This window comes from Leucopleurus acutus, assembly GCF_964270905.1.
Source record: "Leucopleurus acutus genome assembly, chromosome: X".
NCBI lineage: Eukaryota > Metazoa > Chordata > Mammalia > Artiodactyla > Delphinidae > Leucopleurus > Leucopleurus acutus.
Window position 1 is genome coordinate 59,620,670 of NC_139148.1, and position 13,054 is coordinate 59,633,723.

Here is a 13,054-nt window from a genome sequence, read left to right on the forward strand (position 1 = left end):
CAGGTGCCTATCCTGGGACCTGCGTTTATGTGAGTCTGGGATACTCTTTAGATTACCTGGGCACAAAGGAAATTTTCCATTTATTAAGCAACACAAATATTCATCTAGTCGAGTCGTGTCTGGGGGCAAAGGGTTGGACTGGATGACCTCCAGAAGTTCCTTCAAATTCTAATATTTAGGCAGCTGCCAGGCTAGCCTGCTAACATTCCCAAACCCTAGACTGACCCTGGGCCTCGGCAAGACAGAGCTTTTCTACCTGACCTGGAAAGGGTAAGAGCTGAGGCTAGGACAGGGTTTTCTTCAAGTGTGTTGCAACCCAAGTGGTCATTAGCCCAGGCCTTGTCCGAAAGGACAGCAGCTGATGCCCTACTAACCACATCCCCCTTTCTTCTCTCTGGCTCCGGAAAACCACAACACAGCAGAGTCACCATAGACTCCAGGGCTGCTCCCCTGAATCCAGGCTCAGCAGGAGGCAGCGTCTAGGCACGGGGCAGGGCTCTGCCCTCTAGTCAGGCCCAAAGACACCTGCCTCCACAACCCCAAGCTTCCCATCAAATCATATGACAAGATCATTCAAGGGCCTTATTTCTAACTGCGTGGGCCCAGTCTAGGTGCTGAGTCTAACCCAAAGCTGGGAGGGCCAGTCTTGTAGAATCTGCTACTCTTACTCCTGAAACGTTTCCTTTTGAGGAGAGAGGGAATAAGCTCCTTCAGGCAGCTGAAATCCACCAAGAACAAGAGGTGCTCATTTCTCTGCTGTGCCTTCCCTTTCTAAGCAAATACACTGCTTGACCCTTCAAGGGTCAGGGCTAGAGGGGGTGAGCTACGCCACCATCGTCTGGTTGCTAGTGATAGCCTTGCCACCCCAGCTGAGGCAAACTTGAGGCATGTGTTTGGCCCTAGCTCCTAGAAAGTGCCTTAGACAGTCCTCAGTTATAGCAGGATCTGATGAGAACGTCTCCTTAAAGTCTGTAAAGTGCTTTCTCTCGTATCTCCTTTGATAATATTACCAATCCCATTGTTTAGACGAGGCTCAGAGAGGTTAAGTGCTTTGACCAGCTTAAGTCACAAACCTGGGGCTTTCAACCAGGTCTGATTACAAAGCTATTCTGTTCTGCCCCAGCATTGTGTTGAATTTGGAATCTAGAGAGAACCAATAAAAATGGTAATATGGAGCTCAAATCCTTGAGGGACCTAGGGAGAAACTCAAAGAGGCTAGTTTTCATTCCTTGATGGTAACGCCTCTTCTCTGGGCTGCCAGGGGCTCTGGGGCAAAAGAGTAGGCAATTTCTTTGGAAAATACCCATCAGCCTTAGAGCTCTTGTGTTCAGAAGAATCACCGTGGTACCATGTCCAAGCAGCAGGCCTCCAGTACCCACAGAATGGATGCCCCTCTTGTTCTTTCATCCACCCAATAAACCAACCAACCACTGTGTATGGAGCCCCAACTGTGGACAAGGACCTCCTCTGGTTACCCTTCAGCCAGGTTATAGGAACTAGCCACTTCCTGCAGCTACTAAGTGACTCCTTGTCTCTTTCTGCCATACCACAAAGACCTCTGTACTACCAGGATCTCTCAGGGATGCAGGGAAGACCTGAGAGAGGTCTGCTTCTAAAGCCAAAAGCGTGTGAGATGAAGGAAGGAAAAGGCTTCTTAATTGTTCCCCTAAAGGAACATTCTGACATCCACCCTATTCTCCGGATACGGAGGGGATTAGAGGGGAAGTAGGATTCGCACAGGACTCCTTTATTCATTGCCGCCCCTCAAAAGGAACCCTGGAAGGAGAGGGGTGATGAGGGAAGCAAGAAGTAGCCCTGTTGCTACAAAGTTATTGAAGCAGTTTACTCTTGAGAGAATGTGGAACTAGATTCACACCTTGGAATTACACAGATGTGGCTTTTCCAGAAGGCCAAAGCTAGCACAGAGAATGGGATGAGGGCATTTGTGAGCAAGTGGATGACAGAGGTTTGAAGGAGAATTGCATGGCGGGGGCTTTGCCAGCTGCTTCGGCTTCAACAGCCAAAGCTGACACAAAAGGCAGCTATGGAGGGCTGTTCAGCTACTGGTTCCTCGGAAACTGTTGTCTTTGCCTTATTTCCCCCTTCATCCACCCTGAGCCAAATTTCTTTTGATGAGCAGTAAGGGGCTAGGGACCCTGGAGGTGAACAAAGACTTTGAGCCACGTGTGAGTATGTGTGTTTTATGTAACCTGTGGTGGATGCGAATAGATTCAGAGAAACAGAGTTTGAGAGGCCCTTAGAGGGAGTCTAGCCCAACCTACGTTCTACCCCATGTTACTCATGTGGAAACTGAGGCCCAGAGACGGAAGGCGAGCAGCCCGAGGTGAAGGAGCCCCAACCTCCAGGCTCAGCAGGGTGAGGGGGAAACAGTCCATGTCCCACACAGCCCCCTTATTTCTACCACCCACAGCCTCGAGGCTGGAAGTTCTTGGCCCCCATCAGGAGCCCGGCCAGGCGGGGAAATCATAGCCACAGCTTTGGTCAGAGTGCTTCCTTCCCCAGGGCACTCTCCCAGCTTCTGCCTCTGGATGGAAGGCTCCAGATGGTCCCAACACCACGGAGTCCTGAGGCCACTCTGGCGCTGCCTCAGGGGCCGTCCCTGCCTGGAGGCTTCCCTAGGCCATGTGAGCACAAAGATGGAACTGGAGTTTTTTGTGTTTTTTTTTTGGTAATCCTTTTCAGGGCTCTCTCCAAGTAGAGTTGGGGTATGTCATTTCTTTAGTCAAAAAGCTTCCAGATGGGGTGTGGGGGTGGGCTTTGTGGTGAGGATGGCCTGAAGCAGGCCCAGTGCTGCTTTGGGGGTCAGCATTCAGTGTGAGATACTGTGTATATAAACTATACATAATGTATATAAACTGGGATGTAAGTTTGTGTAAATTAATGGTTTATTCTTTGCAAATAAAGCTTTTTCCCCTTGTTCTTAAGATAGCTTAAGCACTTCCTACCTGCTAGGTGCTTTTTTTTTGCTGTTGTTCTGGTGGTGGTGCTGGCGGTTGGCCGTGCCCTGTGGCTTGGGGGATCTTAGTTCCCCGACCAGGATTGAACCTGTACCCTCAGCAGGGAAAGCCCAGAATCCTAACCACTGGACCGTGAAGGAATTCCCACTAGGTGTTTCTTTGACACCACACATGAGCTTGGGGAAGGACCGAGGCACCCATTTCAGAAGGGGCAGCAGGAGGAAGGTGGTCTGAATTTCCTGTCAGAACATCCCGCATCTTCTCTGCGCCCCAGCTCACACGCACCCATCCCCATCACCTAGGTCTTTTCCTGTAACCGCATGTCTGATAGGCTAGAGGTCCTGCAAAAAGGAACATTGTCCTGAGGAAAAGACACAGCAGGGAGTCACCCTCAGCTTGAGACCGTAGCATCTATAACATTCTTCAGGCCTCAGCCTATAACAGCTTTGGTAGATCCAGCCTCCAGCTCCCCATGATGTATCGTCCCATTTTGCAGATGAGGGGACCAACATTAAAGAGTTTAAGTAGCTCCCCCAAGGTCACCCAACTAGAAAGGTTACTTAAACTTTCAAACAACTGTTGACAAGATCCTACACTGTAAACTTTCTTTTTTAAAAAATAGATTAGGGATTTCCTTGGCAGTCCAGTGGTTAATTCCCCATGCTTCCAATGCAGGGGGCACGGGTTCAATCCCCGGTTGGGGAACTAAGATCCCATGTGCTGCACGGCCAAAAAATAAAATAAAAAGACAAACTTTAAAAAATAAGAATAGATTAGAATGTTTTTTTAATTGGATAAACTTTCTTTTACACATTGAGATGCCATGAAGTTTAGGGCATTGCTTGCTCAGGGACAGGAAGTGGGCAAAATGGTTGGTGGAGAATAATTTTGTGTAGCTCTCCAGTTTACAAAGTTCAATCACATTCGATATCATCATCCCACCAGCCTTTGAGGTAAGCAGGGGAGGGACTATTTGTCCCATTTTACAGATGAGGAAACAGGCTCAGAGAAGACTGATCCAAGTCACAGGGCATGAAGGTGGAGGGGCCTAAACTCAAAGCCTACTGGATCTCAAGGCCGCCAGTCCTGGAGGAGCCTTGATGCCAGAAGATGGGGCTGCTTAAGAGCTGGAGAAGAAGAGACAAGTGCAGGGATACTAGGCCCTCAGAACAGGCTGGGTGGGGCCAGGCAGTATCAGAAGGTGGGCTTTTTGTTCTGTGCCTTGTTTTCCTCAGTGCTGATGCCGAGTGGGCATGTGTGAGGGAGCTTTCAGGACCCCTCTCCCCTAGGGCCTTCCCTGGCTTTGGGGCCGTCTCCTTGTAACCCCGAGGAAAAGGCAGAGAAGAGCTAGAAGGAGAGAAATGGAGGAAGAGGGATCCAGAAAACAGCCCAACAGGCACCCACACGCGCGTACCTGTCACAGTGAGGACTGGCCGAATCAGGACTTTTGTCCTCCTGTTCACCTGTTTCACTCCTTCCAACCAGGCTGAGAGACCTCGGGGGGATGTCTGTCAAGTTAGCACCAGCTCCTGGGTCTCTGCAAAGCCAAACTTGGTCTTGTGCTGGCCAGTTTGTGCAGGGCATCGATATAGCCCACATGGTATTTTACCACCGTCTCCTTGCTCGGGTTCTCAATCTTGGGCAGTGGTAGAGGCTTCCCAACTGCCAGGGGACACGGAGAAGGGAAAGGGAAAGCATCAGGATGGCTCACTCTTCAGAACAGGCCTCAGCCCTCAAGCCCGGGTTCTCCCCACGCTTCCCCCACCCCTGCGCTCATCCTGGCCAGTGACCTGCCTCTGGACATGGCCAGAGCCAAGGTCCAGCCTTGGAACTGGATCCTGTGTACCAGATGAGGCCGCCAGCACAAGGGCCAACTCACCAATGGTGGTTACAGGCCGAGCGTAGGGCAGAAGGCCCCAGGAGTTCTCAATGAAGCCATGCCCGTAGAAAGCACAAGGGTAGATGTGTACCATACTCTGGAACCACTTTTGGAAGCGATTAACAAAGCCCCCGGGAGTGAAAATCTGCTTTATGTAGAGTTCTGTCTCCCCAAAGGCATAGGCAGGGATTAGAGCCACCCTGCAGAGGAAAAGCATGTTCTCTGATGGCCAGAAAGGTAGGGACCCTGCTGGAAGCCAGACACGCTGACCACTAGTGGTCCCTGGGTCTCCCTGTAAGCCCCTCAGCCCCTAACCCAGCTGGGCCCAGGTCCAGGCTAGGTGGGAGGGCCTCGTGGTCCACCCCAAGCTGCCTCTGGGGGCAAAGTAGCAGCAAGCTAAGGGAAGCGAGTCCCAGACCCTCCTGTAAACCCACAAGGTCTGAAACACTGGAAGCTAAGACCCAAGGACCATTTATTTGCGGTTTCTTCCCTTCAGCCCACACGGTAATTTTGGCTTTCTCTGAGATAGGGTTGCAGCCAGTCACCTTTCACAAAGGGACTGGTCCAGATGAGATGCTAGTCTGAGGCAGATCAGGTTCCAGTTGGCCTGCTGGCCTTTCTTCAGAAGCAGAAATGCCTCTAGAACGTGACCCAGGCTCTACTCCACCACGGAAGCGGCTTTCCCCCTCCCTCTTTATATATCATTTCCTCAAAACCTCTTCCTCCTTCCCCACTGGGCTTTTGGAACCCCTCTCCCCAGTCAGGACCAGAAGTGTCCTTACCCATGCCGAAGGGCCGTGCGTACAAAGCCGGTGAGGTTCTTCAAGACCAAGGTGGCAGATCCTGGCAGGCTGTATCTGCACTCAGCCAGGCCACTGACCACCACGATCAGCATGTTGCCTGTGCCTCTACGGGTAAGCAGGAAGTCCATGGAGGACTGGCTCACAGAGCAGGCCCCTGGTGGGCAGAAGAAAACAAAAGATCATTGGTAATCTCCCAAACCTGCTAACTTTCCTCCCTACCTCTTCAAAGGAGGGGAGAGCCTCACATAAGGCAGCTGAACCTATGGTAGCTTTTCAGACCAGAGGGAATCACAGAATTGGCCTTGTTCTCACCCATTCACCCAACACCTCTTTCTGGGGGAGCCATTTATTTCTTTGGCTTTACATCCTAGGAGCCAACTCACCTGTAGACATGACATATTCTCTGAGGAAAGGCCCCCAGTGTGAGGATATAAGGAGTGATGCCAGGAAAGATCTTGGAGAAGCCTGACTTCTCTGTGGCAAAGTGGCCAAAGCATGAGTGGGACATGAGCCCATGAGGATGGCAGGCGAGGATGTAGTTGAGGCTAGGGGAGAGATCGTGAGTCTTCAAAAGCTGTGGAGGAACGTGGAGTCAAGAGGGGTATAGCCAGGGAAGAGGACGCCTCTTCTGGCCAGAGACCTAGAAAGGAAAGGGCTGTCGTGTCTGGCTGGCCATGCAGGTAGGGTAATACACAGCTCCGGGGAGCGCCATTCCCATGGGCCTCGATGTGAATGATGCCCCACCCTGACCCAGCCACTGCCACTGGAGTCGGGGCTGGGCCTGGGGCCCAAGTGGAGATCTGCAGCTCCTCACCTTGAGTGGGGAATAATCACAGTACTGTTTCCACAGGCACCAGTGCCTTACGCAGGTAAACCGGCAGCCAACCTGAGAACACAGCCAGCGTAGCTTAGCTTGGGCCGCCTCCGTTGTCTCCTTCAGAGCCCTTTAAGGCCTGCCTCAGGGTCCCCTCACCCCCTGCTGTTTCCTGCCCTCTTAAGTAACACCCAGGCTGGGAATGAACATCTGGGCCAGTTTAGGACAGGCCTAGCTCTCTCCTGTACTAGCCGCCCCTCCCCTAGCCTACTCCAGTTCCTATCTGGGCCTCGCTGGTGCCTTGAAAAGACCCCTTCCCTCACCTTCTCCAGCCCAGACAAGGTCAGGCTGAAGGGCTGCCCGGAATTGGCCACAGTATAAGAAGAGAAAGAAAGAGCATGTGGCGGGTGGCAACATAGTCCTCGCAGGGCCCTCACCTCGCTCAGGGATCTTCCAGTCAAAAGCCAGCCATGTGAGCAGCACAGTGACAGGCCAGTATGGTGTGAACACTACCAGGTAGAGATTGACAAGGATCACAGTGCTTACTGGAGGAAGCCCAGGCCAGAGTCAATGAACTGTGAACAGTCCCTCACACTTGCCCGCCCTCTGGGGCTCTGTCCACCCCAAGGTCACACACCCCCTCAGCCAGGCTCACGCGACACTCTTACCTCCTCACCCAGCATGGCCTGCATGCCTGTGGCACCAGCATCCCCGCTCTGGCCTTGGGAACCTGTTTTAGGTCTAGAAGGCAAGGTGTTTTCCTCCCCCACTTTGCTCGATGCAGTTAGCCCTCTCCCCCCAGGACCTGCTCCAGCACCACTCTGGGCTGCATTCAGTGACAGGGAGCCAGCGGTGGGTCACGCTGATTTGGCCACCAAAGGTTGGGAGTCCTGGAAAGACAGAGCCAGGAATAGTCTTCTTCCAACTCACATTTCCCTCTCCACATCTCTGCAAGGCATCAGTGGAGGGAACACCAGAGAAAGAGGATACCCAACTTCAGCCAGGTTTGGAGCACACGAGTTGGCAAACAAGAAACAAAGGAGAACCCACGCTGGGCTAGAATAAGGTATGGACCATGTTAAGCTCCAACAAGACAGGAACAATGTAGGTTAGAGTAGTTAGGACAGACTTCATGGAGATGAGTCACAGGGAGCCATGCTCAGGATTCTCACTGGACTCAGTTTTTAAAACAGCTGTGAATAAGACTGTGTGAGAGAAAGTGGGTCAAAAGAAAGTTTAGAAAAGACAGAAAATACTCCTAATTGAATGTGGCAGAATAAACACACGTTTTTATCGTGACTCCTTGCTGGAGCCTCATGAAAATTACCACAAGGATGTTTTAAAAGATAGAGATTCTGCAAGGAAAAGGAGAATCAGAGAGACGCTAACAGTGGGTGAGAGCTAGCAGCAAAATGTTTGCGTGCTGGACAGTGGACGGAAGAGGGATTAACTGAGAACCAGAAAGTTGAAATGTAGTTACCTACAAGGGGTCTGCGCACAAGAGCAAGCCTGTTTCCGCTGGAGAATCTAGGAAAGACGCAGAATTTGGAACCACCAGATGTCACAAAAAGCAGATGTGGGGCACAGGGCTTGATTGAAAGTCTATCAAAGAAGTAGTTAAAACCACAGACCCCTTTCCCTCCACTACACAGCTGGGTGATGGGAGGATAATTCTCTGAAAAAATGAACCAAAGAGACACTAAACTCAGATACTTACACTGGACACAGCTAAGATATTCTATATGCAGCCAAATTATTCATCAAGTATGAAGGGAGAATAAAGTCAATCTCAGACATATAGTCTCAGAGAGTTTGTCTCCCACGTTCCTTTCTCAGGAAACAGCTGGAGGATGTGCTCACCATAATGAGGGAGTGTAAAGCAAAACAGGATGGTATGGGATTCAGGTAAAGAAATCCAACAAAGGATGGAAGTGAGCAAGGCCAGGACTAAGGTGAGGAGAGCAAGGCGCCTAAGGCACAAAATTCAAGGAGACATTCACTCTCAGGGTCAGGTAAGTACTGATCCAACACTTGTGCAACCCTGAGAATGAATACCTTCTTAGATTGTGTACCCAAGGTGCCTCACGGGCCCTGGAGGTGACAGCGGTCCATGAGATCGGACTGTAACAGGAGGATGCTGGGCTCCAGCAGCAAGGTCCTCAAGGAAATTTTAAAAACGGTGGGGGTGGAGGAGACGAGACTTCCAGATTCCTGATGTGTTTGTGGAGAGTTTGGGTATGAATTAGTGACAACTGATAGATATCTAAGAGATAACTAAAGAAATTTAAAATGAAGCAATTATCCCAATCAAAAAATGTACAGAAGACCTAAATAGACATTTCTCCAAAGAAGACATACAGATGGCCAAAAAGCACATGAAAAGATGCTCAAGTCCGCTAATTATTAGAGAAATGCAAATCAAAGCTACAATGAGGTATCACCTCCCACCACTCAGAAGGGCCATCATCAAAATATATACAAACAATAAATGCTGGACAGGGTGTGGAGAAAATGAACCCCCCCCCTACACTGCTGGTGGGAAAGTAAATTCGTACAACCACTATGTACCAATTTACAGTACAGAGACTGTACAGTACAGTACATAGGACAGTATGGAGAACAGTATGGAAACTACTTAAAAAACTAAAAATAGAACTGCCATTTGATCCAGTAATCCTACTCCTGGGCATATATGCAGAGAAAAACATGGTCTGAAAGGATACATGCACCCCAATGTTCATTGCAGCTCTATTTACAATAGCCAAGACATGGAAGCAACCTAAATGTCCATCGACAGAGGAATGGATAAAGAAGATGTGTAGTACATATGTACAATGGAATATTACTCAGCCATAAAAAGGAACAAAGTTGGGACTTGACTTTTTCAAGAAATAAAGGGACGCATGGGTTTGTTCCATGTATCTTTCAGGTTTTGCTTGAACCCAGACAGAGTTGGGGACATCTTGGGAGGCAGTGTGGCCTCAGGAGGGGTGCCCTGTGGTGACACAAATCCTGGATCTGCCCCTTAGCATGAGTGTGACCACAGACAAGCCGTTGAGCTTCACCAGCCAAGTGGGGATAAGCTTCCACCTTATCTTTCTCACAGACTACGTGCGAGGGTCTTCTCTCAAGGCCATTAGAGTCCAAATGGATACGATTCCATTGCAAACTTGTAGGGTGAAGAGCTGGGAAGGCTCTGAGGGACAAACCCTGCAACTGTCACCTCCTGGGAGCCCAGGCCCAGCGCTCTTCTGCCTGCTCCAGGTTACCTCTCCATACAGCCCAAAGTCGAGCTCTATTGAAGAGGCCTCAGGGACACTTCTCCGTCCTCACCCCTCTTTCAGCCACTCTCCTTCTCTGCTCCATCTGCCCCTCGTCCAACTCACACATACACCTGAACTCTCAGTCTCGCCTCCTCTCTTTCTCTCTCCCACATCTTCTGATCATCAAGTCCTTCTAATTCTACTCCAATTTCTTGAATCTCTGCTCTTCTCCCCTTCACAATTACTTCTGAGCTGGCTGAAATCACCACAATCTCTGACCTGAACTAGAGCGACAGCCTCATCCTATAATCAGTTTGTGGGACGAGGGGAAGATGGCGGAAGAGTAAGGAGATCACCTTCCTCCCCACAAATACATCAGAAATACATCTACATGTGGAACAGCTCCTACAGAACACCTACTGAACGCTGGAAGAAGACCTCAGACCGTGCAAAAGGCAAGAAACTCCCCAGGTACCTGGGTAGGGCAAAAGAAAAAAGAATAAACAGAGAAAAAAGAATAGGGACGGGACCTGCACCAGTGGGAGGGAGCTGTGAAGGAGGAAAGGTTTCCACACACTAGGAAGACCCTTCACTGGTGGAGACGGGGGTGGAGTGGGGGGAAGCTTCGGAGCCACAGAGGAGAGCACAGCAACAGGGGCGCAGAGCGCAAAGCGGAGAGATTCCCGCACAGAGGATCGTTGCCAACCGGCACTCACCAGCCCAAGAGGCTTGTCTGCTCACCCGCCGGGACGGGCAGGGGCTGGGAGCTGAGGCTCGGGCTTCGGAGGTCAGATTCCAGGGAAAGGACTGAGGTTGGCTGTGTGAACACAGCCTGAAGGGGGCTAGTGCACCACAGCTAGCTGGGAGTGAGTCCGGGGAAAAGTCTGGACCTGCTGAAGAGGCAAGAGACTTTTTCTTCCCTCTTTGTTCCCTAGTGCTCAAGGAGAGGGGATTAAGAACGCTGCTTAAAGGAGTTCCAGAGACGGGCACGAGCCGCGGCTAAAAGCGTGGACCCCAGAGACGGGCATGAGACGCTAAGGCTGCTGCTGCCGCCACCAAGAATCCTGTGTGTGAGCACAGGTCACTATCCACACCCACCTTCCGGGGAGCCTGTGCAGCCCGCCACTGCCACGGTCCCGGGATCCAGGGACAACTTCCCCGGGAGAACGCACGGCGCACCTCAGGCTGGTGCAACGTCACGCTGGCCTCTGCCGCCGCAGGCTCGCCCCGCACTCCATGCCCCTCCCTCCCCCAGGTCTGAGTGAGCCAGAGCCCCCGAATCAGCGGCTGCTTTTACCCCGTCCTTTCTGAGCGAAAAACAGACGCCCTCCGACGACCTACACGCAGAGGCAGGGCCAAATCCAAAGCTGAGCCCCGGGAGCTGTGACAACAAAGAAGAGAAAGGGCAATCTCTCCCATCAGCCTCAGGAACAGCGGACTAAAGCTCCACAATCAACTTGATGTACCCTGCATCTGTGGAATATATGAATAGACAATGAATCATACCAAATTAAGGAGGTGGACTTTGAGAGCAAGATTTATGATTTTTTCCCTTTTCCTCTTTTTGTGAGTGTGTTAGTGCATGCTTCTGTGTGAGATTTTGTCTGTATAGCTTTGCTCTCACCATTTGTCCTAGGGTTCTATCCGTCCATTTTCTTTTTTTCTTTCTTTCTTTTTTAAAAAAATTTTGTTTTTTAATAATTATTTTTTATTTTAATAACTTTATTTTATTTTATTTTATCTTCTTTCTTTCATTCTTTCCTTCCCTCCCTCCTTCCTTCCTTCCTTCCTCCCTCCCTCCTTCTTTCTTCCTTTCTTTCTTTCTTCCTTTCGTCTTTCTTTCTTTCTTTCTTCTTTCTTTCTTCCTTTCTTTGTTCCTTTCTACTTTTTCTCCCTTTTATTCTGAGTCGTGTGGATGAAAGGCTCTTGGTGCTGTAGCCAGGAGTCAGTGCTGTGCCTCTGAGGTGGGAGAGCCAACTTCTGGACACAGGTCCACAAGAGACCTCCCAGCTCCACATAATATCAAATGGCGAAAATCTCCCAGAGACCTCCATCTCAACACCAGCACCCAGCTTCACTCAACGACCAGCAAGCTACAGTGCTGGACATCCTATACCAAACAACTAGCAAGACAGGAACACAACCCAACCCATTAGCAGAGAGGCTGCCTAAAATCATAAGTCCACAGACACCCCAAAACACACCACCAGATGTGGACCTGCCCACCGGAAAGACAAGATCCAGTCTCATCCACCAGAACACAGGCACTAGTCCCGTCCACCAGGAAGCCTACACAACACACTGAACCAACTTTAGCCACTGGGGACAGACACCAAAGACAATGGGAACTATGAACCTGCAGCCTACCAAAAGGAGACCCCAAACACAGTAAGATAAGCAAAATGAGAAGACAGAAAAACACACAGCCGATGAAGGAGCAAGATAAAAACCCACCAGATGTAACAAATGAAGAGGAAATAGGCAGCCTACCTGAAAAAGAATTCAGAATAATGATAGTAAAGATGTTCCAAAATCTTGGAAATAGAATAGACAAAATGCAAGAATCATTTCACAAGGACCTAGAAGAACTAAAGATGAAACAAGCAAGGATGAACAACACAATAAATGAAATTAAAAATACTCTAGATGGGATCAATACCAGAATAACTGAGGCAGAAAAACGGATAAGTGACCTGGAAGATAAAATAGTGGAAATAACTACTGCAGAGCAGAATAAAGAAAAAAGAAAGAAAAGAACTGAGGACAGTCTCAGAGACTTCTGGGACAACATTAAATGCACCAACATTCGAATTATAGGGGTCCTAGAAGAAGAAGAGAAAAAGAAAGGGACTGAGAAAATATTTGAAGAGATTATAGTTGAAAACTTCCCTAATATGGGGAAGGAAATAGTTAATCAAGTCCAGGAAGCACAGAGTCCCATACAGGATAAATCCAAGGAGAAATACGCCAAGACACATATTAATCAAACTGTCAAAAATTAAATGCAAAGAAAACATATTAAAAGCAGCAAGGGAAAAACAACAAATAACACACAAGGGAATCCCCATAAGCTTGACAGCTGATCTTTCGGCAGAAACTCTGCAAGCCGGAAGGGACTGGCAAGACATATGTAAAGTGATGAAGGAGAAAAACCTGCAACCAAGATTACTCTACCCAGCAAGGATATCATTCAGTTTGATGGAGAAATTAAAACCTTTACAGACAAGCAAAAGCTGAAAGAGTTCAGCACCACCAAACAAGCTTTAAAACAAATGCTAAAGGAACTGCTCTAGGCAGGAAACACAAGAGAAGGAAAA

The 13,054-nt window shown here is 49.5% G+C and overlaps 1 protein-coding gene across 1 annotated transcript in view; it reads right to left on the bottom strand.

Annotated features, from left to right (window-relative positions):
* Window positions 1-13,054, bottom strand: part of AWAT2 (acyl-CoA wax alcohol acyltransferase 2) — a gene marked incomplete at both ends in the record, with an annotated part of 32,827 nt that overhangs the window by 611 nt on the left and 19,162 nt on the right. Inside the window, 10 exon segments of the mRNA XM_082864378.1 lie at window positions 4,044-4,105; window positions 4,502-4,545; window positions 4,548-4,640; window positions 4,858-5,057; window positions 5,640-5,814; window positions 6,044-6,069; window positions 6,071-6,234; window positions 6,475-6,543; window positions 6,545-6,546; window positions 6,912-7,019. Coding sequence (XP_082720504.1) covers window positions 4,044-4,105; window positions 4,502-4,545; window positions 4,548-4,640; window positions 4,858-5,057; window positions 5,640-5,814; window positions 6,044-6,069; window positions 6,071-6,234; window positions 6,475-6,543; window positions 6,545-6,546; window positions 6,912-7,019 — 943 coding nt within the window.